Here is an 11240-nt window from a genome sequence, read left to right as displayed (position 1 = left end):
GGGGCGCAAAGTGGGGGAAGGGCCACATCCACTATATCCTCCATGGATGCACCATCAATTGGCAGGCACTTGACAGCCACTTTCTGAATTCATCCAAAGGTGGACACTTGGGGAGATGCTGGGGCCAGGTTCTCATCAAAGTCATGGGCAGGGCCCAGGGAAGTGCTGAAAATAGAACCTTGGAGAGGATGGAGAGATGGAGGGGCAGATACTGCCTACTGGTTACTCAAAAGCCATTCTCAATGCCCTTATCCCTTGATTTTTCCTGCTAAAGAGCCTGGAAGGCAAAATGCTCAATGTCCCGGCCTCCCTTACAGCCAGGGGTGGCCATGAGACCCAGTTCTGGCCAATGATACATAAACAGAAGTTGGTTAGGTGGGGCCTGCAGAAAAACTGTTGCTTTCCTAATAAAAAGGGAACACATTTGGTTTCAGGGTTCTTTTGGCTTTGCTACTTTCTTTCTTCTTTGAAGGCAGATGTGATGCCTGGAGGTACAGCAGCCATTCTGTAACTATAAGGCAACAATCCAGCCATTAATGATGGCAGAAGATAAAATAGTTGACACTGAGAAGCTGCTGCCCAAGTCCAGACATTTTATTATGTGAGACAAATAAACCTCTTCATATGTTTGTCACAGTTAGTTGGGTTTTCCGTTACCTGCGATCAACACAGTCTTGACTGATATAGATGGGAAGCAAGAGAAGATGGTCAAAATCAGGACCAAGGAACACTTCAGGAAATACGTCAGCAGCTTTGTAATAACTTAGACACCAAATGTCTACAGAGGACAGGTTAGAAGATGGGCTGGAACTAACACCATGGCCAAGATCCAGACACCCAGGCCAAGCTCAAGAAATGAAGGATACTAAACCAAGACCAGTCCCAAAGTGTGAGCTTGGAGATGTGCACTGACCTGCCCTTTCCTCAGCCAAACGGCTGCTTTAGGACCTGGTGGCTCATGATAGAAGTTTGGGGAGGACAATGGGCAAGGAGCAGGGGCTTTGTGGAGCTGACGTCAGGCCCTGCTTTGCCACAGATCCCAGCCTGTTCAAGTGTGGCTGCCTCAAAACTCACACACGATGAAGCTGCCCATACCTGACCCTAGCAAGCAAGGCATCAAAACGGAGCGTGGCTCCCACAACATCCGGGGCCTGAGCCCCGTCTTGCAAAGCACTGAGCGAGCTATCTCTCAGCCAGGGGGAGAGGCAGCAGCAAATGCAGCCAGGAAAGGTGGCACGTATGAGCTCAAAGCGTGGCTAAGCGCAGGCTGGAGCATGGAAGGAGCTGCTTGAATAAAGCCATGAGAAGAGGGAGGCCCCACCTTCCGCCGTTGGAGTGCTCTTAGCATCAGAGGTTTCAGAGCCTGGTTCCTCAGATCCATCATCGGCCGGGGTCTGCAGGGGAGATTCTGGAACATATACAATGAGCCCCTCAGAATGGCTGCTTCTCTCCACCCCTGCTTTCGACCTCAGAGGACCTCGGGGACAGTGTCTTTTGGAGCTAAAATCACCCAGCGTGGAACCCAGATGGATGGACTGTGGCCACATGATAAAACCACAAAGGGGACCAATCCCACCCCCACCCCAACACAGCTGGGCCCCCAAACCAGGGTCAGCAGGCAAAGAGGCACGCGATGTTTACCTGTTCTGGGACGAGAGGAGAAATTGCCTTTTAATTAGCTTGTGGTTCCAATTGAGACAAAGGCTCTTATATTGACAAACGGGCAGCAGACACCAGAAAGCTAAGCCACAAGTAAACTTGAGGCTTTGTGTTTCCCTACTGAAGAGATTCATGGGAGATCACTGCCATGAATTAATGACAAATAATGACCTGGGAAAACACTCAGAGATCCAACTCCTTCCTCTGCAAAGGAATTAGCTCAGGGCAGACACAGTACCTACTTCTAACTGCACACTTGGCTGTGTCTCCAAGTACCGCCCAACAAGCCTTGAGTTACACCTGAAATGTCAGCCATCGCTAGTTATAAGAAAACTGTCCTTTCAGAATCCAAAGCCAAGGGAGCTCTGATGGACTCTGCAAAAGCCACTCCACCTGGGGTGGGGGCGGCCTTGGAGATAGAGGACAGGAAGCTGGTTCTGCATGAAGCAGACTCACGAGACGAAAAAAGGCAAGTGGTGTTCTAGCACGCTTCGAGATCAGACACGTCGCACCCTCTGCTAGAACGCCATCCCTGGACACTCAGCCCTGGCTGCACCCATCCAGCCAAAGAAGGGCTGATTCTAAAGAAGCTTCCGGTCCTGCAGCTTGCAAAAACCTGCCAACTCTCTCAAGTAGGCTCTGGACAAATGGTGAGCGAGCATGATGCAGACTGTCTGCCAGGTCTTATTATGGACCAGCCTCGACTGTCAGAGCACAGAAGCCTATGGGCATGATGGTGCCTCAGACACTTGTCCCCCAAACACCCCTCCCACGATCCATCCCCAGCCTACAACTGTCATCATCTGCTTTTTCCTTGTTAAATTTCTTGGAGGGAGGGAAGGAAGGAGGAAGAAGCCTCTTCTGAGGGTCTTCTGGAAGGTCTAACAAGTTAACTCATTAACATCTTTTAATTCATGTGGGTGCATTATTTTATCAGTTAACCAGCTTTTACCCACTTTGCAGCTCTCTTTGGCTCTATCTAACCCTATTCCAACGTTTAGCATCAATGCAGATGCTCTTTGTTTTAGTATTTTACATGTGGTTTCTTGTCATTATTCAAAAAAGTCTCTGTCACTTATCTAAAATGTTGCTTGTAAAGTGACACCTTCTGTCAAGTCACACTGTTCACTCCCCATATAAAAACAACTCATTCTAAATCCTTAGTGGCAAGAACAAATTTGATGAGAACTATGAAAATCTCTTAGGTATCAACTTGCTTTCTTGGCAAGTATATTCTTTGGGTAAGTTTGTTTAAACTGTCTTCAAACACTTTCAAAGCAGGGACAAAAAGGTTATTAGCATCATAAAATTTGCATATATATATTATACATATTCATACATACATCTGTTTCAGGATAGAACTTCCAATCATGTTTTATGTTAAAAGAATTGAGGAGTTTCAGTAAACATACTTTAAGCACCTCTGAGACACAAAATAACTTGGTAAATTTGTTCTTACTTTACAAATTGAATTTAGTTTCTCTTTCAAAAAATAAAAGTGGTAAAAACGACTTTTTTCCCCGGACTTTAAAAAAATGAACTTTTTATTTGAGAACAGTTTTAGATTTACAGAAAAATTGCAAAGACAGACCAGAGAGGATACCCCACACCCAGTTTCCCAAATTGTTAACCTCCTACATTATTATGGTACATTTGTGACAACACAATATATATATTTTAACTTAATTTTTAAACCAGGCTACCCTAAACAGAGCATCATTTTTCTTTTTTCTTTTGGCTGGTGGGATCTTAGTTCCCCGAGCAGGGATTGAACCTGGGCCACAGCAATGAAAGCGCCGAGTCCTAAGCACTGGACTGCCAGGGAATTCCCAAGAGCATCATTTTTTCATTGGCACAATTCATCTGGGGCAGAGTTCAGTATGTTGGGATTCTAAGTTGGATTCCACCCACAAGAGTTTAATAACTGAAGCTTCAAGGAGACTTGGCTAAGGGTGACCAGGGGCAAAAACAGCTGACATGGAGCTGAAGGCTATACTAGCCCCATAATCTCAGACACGAAACTTTGTCATCTGTAAACTGGGGAAGGCAACCTCCGCCTTCACTGGTTACTGTTGAGCGCTACCTGAGACGTCGGTGGCCAAAGCCCTTTGCCAACTTTTGTAGAGTCCTACAAAAATGCCTGAATTATCTTTTTTTTTTAAAGATTTTTTTTTGATGTGGACCATTTTCACAGTCTTTATTGAATGTGTTACAATATTGCTTCTGTTGATTTTATGTTTAGGTTTTTTGGCCACAAGGCATGTGGGATCTTAGCTCCCCAAGCAGGGATCAAACCCACACCCCCTGCATTGGAAGGCAAAGTCTCCACCACTGGACCACCAGGGAGGTCACCTGAATCATCATTTTAAGGAAGTCCCATTATAAGTAGGGTAGCCACATACTTTATCACCCAAATAGGGACACTTGAAAGTGAAAGCAGTGATACTGATACTGAGGCAGAACACTCGTGTGGAGGGATGGTGGGATCAGGTCCTCAGATGAGGGAGCTCTCAGGGCCCAGCTGCCGTTCCAACCCCTTGAGGAGCTGAAAATTAGCAGCTCTGGCTGGAGCCAGGCTGTGGCCTGGGTGAGGTCAGAATGCACGTTTCTTGCCACCATTGGTGCCTGACACCAGGAGGGGAGGGTTGAGCCGAATGGGAGCAGGCATTTCCCCTCACCCAGAGCTTCGGGCTGGGTGTGCTTCCAAGAAGGCCAGAGGTTGGCCTCTGAGCTCCGGGGACAGCCCATTTCTTCCCTCACCTCCCCCACCTTGGAGCCCACTTGTCTGATTCCCAAGCTCTGCCTCCTAATGTGTTCTCTGCTTAAACAGGTACAGAGAAGTCAGCCTTTGAAACAAGGCCCCCCAAAGAGTCCTGAAGCCTCTCCAAGGTAGGGATGTTTTCTCCATGTGCTTCCCCAACCCAGGCCTCCTTCTGGTAACCCCGCCTCTTCCAGGGAACCTTCCCAGATAGATGTACCCAGAAGAGTTCCCTTCCCACCTTGGAGCTCTACCACTGCCATCGACACCGCACACCCCAGGCTTGTTACTTTTAGCATTAAAAGAGAAAAGTAGACTGCCATTTCATCTCCTTAGAAATGGGTCTAGAAGACAGGGACCTAGTTTTCTTATCCCGGGGCTGCACGGTGGGCTGCTCCAGTGGGGCACTGGCCACCAGTGACACTGTGGGGAGAGGGTTCCTTATAGTACAACCCAGTGCCCTACAGGTCCTCTGGTGCTCCCATCAGCGATGCAGGGACTAGCGTTCGGAGCCAGAGAGAGGGCTCTGTGTGCTCCACGGGGCTCCCCGATCTCGGTGGTCAGACAGTGCACTGAAGGGGAGAGAGGAGGCCAAGCCAACTGGGCCAAAAGACTGTACTATAGAACATTTAGAGGTTGATGTGGTTTATTAAGGTATAATAGGGACAGTAAGAAACCCAGAGCTAACCAACTCTGGCCAAAGAGGGGCCAGACAGGCCTATTAAGGAAGAGAAAAAAATAATGTATAAAGTTATGTATTTTGCATGCTAATAAATCCTGCTGATTTATAGGTTAATGGGTATGGTTAAAGACTCAACAGAGCACCCTTGTATTAATTAGACCAACAAGCCTCCAGCAATCTTTATCATACTATATCCACGTATGTGGCAAACTCTCCTTTGCAAAAGGCAGATTTTCAAATAGCCTCACATTTTGAGTTCTGTTGGCTCGCTCAAATTAATGAGGTTTCAAGCCTATTGACAATCTAACACAATAAAGTATTTAAAACTCCTTTAAAACTCAGGATGCGAACTTTTCCTGCCAGCCCTTTCCAGAGCAATCGGGTCGGCCGCGATCCCCACAGCGCCTGGGCCCGTTACGCAGGGCCGTGCACTAACCTTTCAGGCCGTGCTCCACGTCACCCTCCTGGTCTTGCAGCAGGGTGTAGTCCCCCTGAGCATGATCTTCCATCACGTTGAACTCCTGGCGGGGTTCAGCCATCCTGGTTCAAAGCCCACCTGGGGAATGAAGATGGGAGGTGAGGGCTGGGATGCTGTGCTGAGGCTAAGTGCTTGGGGGTGAGGTAGGGGTCAGGGAGAGAGAGGTGCCACCTCCCCAGTTCACAGCAGGCAGATTTCCACCTCCCCTCTCTCCTCCCCAACAACCAGATGCCCAACCTCATCTACGGGGTGTATCGCTGCCAAAGTGTTATTTACTCGTATGTGCACTTTTAATTCACCAGCATCACATCAGTTCATGTCCAAAACCATCAGGTGGGCAGGGTCAGCAGGCCTGACTTGTTACTATGCTCACTGCTCTTCCCACTTCATTAGAAAGTAAATGCTGCTGACTGGTAGTTTGATGGGGTTTAAACATTTTTTTTTTATTTTATATATTTATTTATTTTTATTTTTGGCTGCCTTGGGTCTTCGTTGCTGCGCACGGGCTTTCTCTAGTTGCGGCAAGCGGGGGCTACTCTTTGCTGCAGTGCCCGGGCTTCTCGTTGCAGTAGCCTCCCCCGTTACGGAGCACGGGCTCTAGGCGCGCAGGCTTCAGTAGTTGTGGCACGTGGGCTCAGTAGTTGTGGCTCGTGGGCTCTAGAGCGCAGGCTCTGGAGCGCAGGCTCAGTAGTTGTGGCGCACGGGCTTCGTGGCTCCGCGGCATGTGGGATCTTCCCAGACCAGGGCTCAAACCCATGTCCCCTGCATTGGCAGACGGACTCTTAACCTCTGCGCCACCAGGGAAGTCCCTGATGGGTTTTTTTTTTTTTTTTTACTGAGAGGGAAGGTATCAGCTGGGCACTGCTGGTGAGGAAAAGGAGGCACAGAGAAGCAACGTGATCGTTCAATCACACGCTGCTGTGCCATGGAACCAATTTGACCTGGGTGTCCTGACTCCCCAGCTCTGAGTCAGGTGGCCCCCCGGGGTCAGGGACGGGCTTTCACTCACCTCACTGGCTCCCACCAGGACCCTTGGGTGTGCATTCTGAGGGCCAGGCTAAGTCCTTAACAGGGCACAGTGCAGGGGCATGAATTTGGGGCTGAAGAGCAGCATGCACTCCCCTCCCGCAAAAGCCCCAGCTGAGAGGTGGCTTCAGCTCAACAAAGCCCACTAGAAACGATCATTTAATCCTACTCTGCCCTTTTCCTTACTGAGAATATTTAATTCTTTATCTTAAAAATAACTCATAATTTTGAATTTCTGAACTTTTGAGTATGTCATTTTGCTGTGGTTCATTCATGTTACTTTGGATTATTCCATGTTTTACACTTTTATCTCTGTAATTTGAGTCTCTTGTAGTTTACTTTGATATCTCCCTTTTAAATGATCTAGTTATCTCATATTATTTATTTTCTACTTTATATTTTTTCTTGTCTTTGAAACTCCCCTGTTCTAGCTGCTTCTACTTCTTCCCTTTAAACTTTTTAAAAAGTTTTTTAAAAACTTAAAAAAAATTAAAATAAATAAATGGTGGGCTACAGGGTCGGAGAGTCCACCTGGGGCAGACACTCCACCTTATACTTCCCAGACTGACAAAGGTGTGGGGAGACAGCCAGCCTCTGGCACTGTGTTTCTGTTTTTGTTTTTGTTTTTGTTTTGTTTTTTTTTTTTGCGGTACGTGGGCCTCTCACTGTTGTGGCCTCTCCCGTTGTGGAGCACAGGCTCCGGATGCGCAGGCTCAGGGGCCATGGCTCACGGGCCCAGCCGCTCCGCGGCATGTGGGATCTTCCCGGACCGGGGCACGAACCCGTGTACCCTGCATCGGCAGGCGGACTCTCAACCACTGCGCCACCAGGGAAGCCCTACTGGCACTGAGTTTATACCAGCTGGCCACTGGCATACTCAGGTCCAGCTCCATTTCTCTCCTTTCTAGGCAGGACACGCTGGTGTGGGTGTCTGAGCTCTCTTCTCCACCCATGATGTAGGATAAGAAGCTGGGAGGGCTTAGGATGGTTCTAAGAATGAGGTCAGTGAGACCTCCTCTGGGTGAGGCAGAGGGTGGGTGGTCTGGCCCCTCCTAGGCAGCTACTTTTCATTCTGACCGAGGCCCTTGTCTCTCAGAGAGCTCTTGGGAGAGGCATCTGAGGCTGCTCATCTCCAGACCTTTGATATATGCCCACATCTCCAAACCTTTGATATCTCCCCAAGGATGAGCAGGACTTTATCCTGGGAAGATCAAAGCCCCATTCATCCTTCAAGACTTAGGATTTGGTGGTGATATTCTCTATGGTGATATTCTCTACCCTGAGATATACTGATGGTCTGTTTCCCTTAGAAAAGCCCCAAAACAAGAACCCCTGTGCTAAGAGCAACAAGTTTCATTATCAGAGGAGTCAACCACTGCTCCCCACCCAACTCTAGAAAATAACGCCTCCCCCGATGCTTCCTGGTGAAGCCTCTCTCAGGATGTCCCTGGTCACTGCCCAGCTGCTCGTGCCCGGGATTGGTCCATGAGTCACCTCACCTGCTGACTCACCAGGAGCCCCACCCGGGAGCGGTGGAATCCTCCCAGAAGCGCAAGCCTCCCAAACTGGCTGGAGACACTACACCCGGCCCGGGAGAGCCAGATCAGCCAAATCAGGTCGTCCTGTTCAACCTGCTGCTAAGGTTTTAGTGAACACTAAGAAGTGTAATGAGCCCCGTGGTTTTGTTTTGTAGATTTGATCAATTCCTTTCAAGGACTAAGTTTTCCCATTTGGAACATGGTGGATGGAAGTGTAAAAGTAAAAATCTGATGCACTGGCTTCTTTTATAAAATGCCCATTTACATCCTTTGCTTCTGTGTCATGCCTCAGTGATCACTGTAATGATTTGAATGAGTTCTTAATCTATAAGTGACATGAACCCTTTATCATATTTGTGGCTAATAGCTTCTCCTTTTACTTTGGTTTCTTTCTTTTTTTTTTTTTTCTTTTGGCCACACCGCACAGCTTGTGGGATCTCAGTTCCCCAGCCAGGGATTGAACCTGGGCCATGGCAGTGAAAGCCTGAATCCTAACCACTAGGTCACCAGGGAACTCCCTATTTTGGTTTCTGATGGCTTCTACTGACGGGTTTTACTTTTTATACAGTCAAGTCTATTTTTCTTTGTGATTTATTCCATTGCTCTATAGTACGTAAAGATCATAAATATTTTCTACTGTTTTTTTAGTGATCTAATTCTCTGTATTCAATTTATTAATTCATCTAGAATTTATTTAAGTGTATGATATGAGGTGGGAATCTAAACAATTTTCTCCCAAATACAACAGCTAAACCAATGGGCCCAGCCCTATTCATAGAACAGTCTTCCCTCTTTCCCCAGGTGAGTGAACCATCTATTCTGCTCCATTCACCTGTCCATTTTGGTGCTAGAGCCTCCCGATTTAAGTGTTGAATCTCCAGTCTTATTCTCTAGGTGGGATTAGACACTCTCATCATCTTTTTTCAAAATTGTCTGACTTTCTTGCACATTTTCTCTACCAGATGCTCTTTAGAACACTTTTTCCTCAAATTCTCAAAATTCCATTGGGATTTTGGCTAGAACTGCATGACGAGACAAAACGATAAAAGTTGCTATCTTCACAATATTTAGTGTCCCCACCCAAGAGCAAGGTATGTTTTCCCATTTATTCTTGTTTCTAAATCTCTTGGGGTGGAAGGAAGGATGTAGTCCTGCATCTTGCTGAGGCCACTTTTTTTTTTTTTTTAATTTTTATTTGTTTGATTTTTTGGTCTCTTTTTTTCTTATCTTTTCTAATCTTGCTGCAGCCACTCTTGATGTCTCCTCATCCTTGGCGTTGCCTTTGTGAGTGGGACCCTCCCCTTCATCGTGTTGGTGATATAATAATAAGGGCTCTGGGTTTCCACAGTTGAGATGATTATGGCTGGAGCTCTAACACTGGTACTGGCACAGTGGCAACGGGTTCCCCTCAAGGTCTCTGGGGAATGAATGGGAGAACCACTTTCTAGCCTTCTGTTTATCAGAGATGAGATCTCTTAGCAGAAAATCTCTCAGTGATTTGTGAGGACCCAGGTTCGATCCCTGGTCAGGGAACTAGATCCTGCATGCATGTGGCAACTAAAGATCCCGCATGCCCTGGTCTCTTCCCTGCCCATCTGCACGACCACTATGTTGGGGGTGGATGGGGTGAACCACATGACATGGTGGCTGCTTCTCACTCAAAGTCTGGAGGTGGGCAAGGTGGCCAGTTTGGACTTTGTTCACAGGCATGAGCAGGGCGGCATCAAAGAAGTGCTCTAAGGTCAATTTAGCAGCAGTCGGCAGGGCCAGTTGGATGGGTAAGAAAGGACTGTTGGCAGGGAGGTGACTGCACTGATCCAGGTATACAGCAAAAAAGCTGGAACCAGAGCGGGGGCAGAGGCCATGGAAAGGAAGGGACAGATCCAAGAAGTGTACTTTAGATAACATTAGACTGGGCTTTAAAACTGGGCTGGGGTCAGAGAGAGAGAGATCAGGATCCAGAATTACACTAGAGGTGAGGGCTTGGAAGGCTGGGAAAATGGGAGGGGGCAGCACAGTCAAAGGGAACGGCAACAGGGTCCAAGGCAGCTGGTCCACAAGGGTGGGTTCTGTCTTTAAAAGATCCCTGCTCAAAAGAAGAATCTCCCCCACTGCACTTTACCAACTGGTGATTGATTTGACTTAATAAGTTCTAGGAAGTAGATTCTGCTATCCCTCTTGATTTCCATTATAATTTTAAATTTTTTATGGATCTTTTTTTAAAATAGATCTATTTCAGGTCAAGGGTCAGCAATTTGTTTCTGTAAAGGGCCAGATAGTAAATATTTTAGGCGTTGGGAGCTGTGCCTTCTGTTACAACTACTCACCTCCGCTGCTGCAGCAGGGAAGCATTGATGATGAAGCATCTATTGATGACAGATCCGTAAATGAATGAGCACGGCTGGGTCCCAGTTAAACTTTTTTTACAGACACTGAAATTTGAGTTGCATATAATCTTATGTGCCATGAAATATTTTTTTTTGTTTTTGTTTTTTTCCACCAATTGAAAATGTAAAAACCATTCGTAGCTAACACCAGATTTGGCCCATGGGCCATAGTTTACAGACTCCTGCTTTTGGCTTTTCCAGTATTTCTTCTCCTCTCTCAATAGTAAAAAAAAAAAAAAAATCTGTAATTAAGTCTTAGCAAGAATCATTGTACATTTTGGTCTCCTTCCAGAAGTTTCCAGAAGTTACAAGTCAGGAGCAGGAGAACTAAGGGTCATGCTGGGGCTTGGGGCAGTGTCGCACTGTTCTAGGGACTGGAGACAGCATCTGTGGCATAAGCCCTTCGGCTGCCAGGCCGCCTCGCTCAGTGCCACAGAGCAAAAGGCAAGGCAATGGGTCTCACTGTCCCAGATTCTGATGATCCCCCCACTTCCCTACCACCAGCACCACCCCTGCATGGCTGCAGAAAGTCAGAAGCACTAATAGGAAGCTGAACAAATTACAGGGGCCTCTGGAGAAATTAAATCATCCTTTAAAACATAGGCTACTATTCACTATGCAAAATGAATAAACCGTGTGCATCTCAGGTGCCACTATTTTCCTTTAGGGTAAAAAGAGGAATGCATGGGAAGAACTCTCTAAGCAGGGAGGC

The 11240-nt window shown here is 47.1% G+C and overlaps 1 protein-coding gene across 8 annotated transcripts in view; it reads right to left on the bottom strand.

Annotated features, from left to right (window-relative positions):
- MAPT (microtubule associated protein tau) overlaps nucleotides 1-5638 on the bottom strand; it is a 46613-nt gene extending 40975 nt beyond the window's left edge. For 6 of the 8 annotated variants that reach the window (XM_007456725.1, XM_007456726.1, XM_007456727.1 and 3 more), the window contains exons 1-2: nucleotides 5536-5638; nucleotides 1322-1408 (exon numbers count right to left, since the gene is read on the bottom strand). In XM_007456725.1, coding sequence (XP_007456787.1) covers nucleotides 1322-1408; nucleotides 5536-5638 — 190 coding nt within the window. The remainder of the gene's footprint in view (nucleotides 1-1321; nucleotides 1409-5535) is intronic. The other 2 variants (XM_007456730.1, XM_007456732.1) reach the window with 1 other exon arrangement.
- Between the last annotated feature and the right edge of the window lie 5602 nt (nucleotides 5639-11240).

This window comes from Lipotes vexillifer, unplaced genomic scaffold (assembly GCF_000442215.2).
Source record: "Lipotes vexillifer unplaced genomic scaffold, Lipotes_vexillifer_v1.1 scaffold299, whole genome shotgun sequence".
In the NCBI taxonomy this organism is placed as follows: Eukaryota; Metazoa; Chordata; class Mammalia; order Artiodactyla; family Lipotidae; genus Lipotes; species Lipotes vexillifer.
Note: the sequence above shows the minus strand (reverse complement) of the source record. Positions and strands in the feature narration are given on the sequence as shown.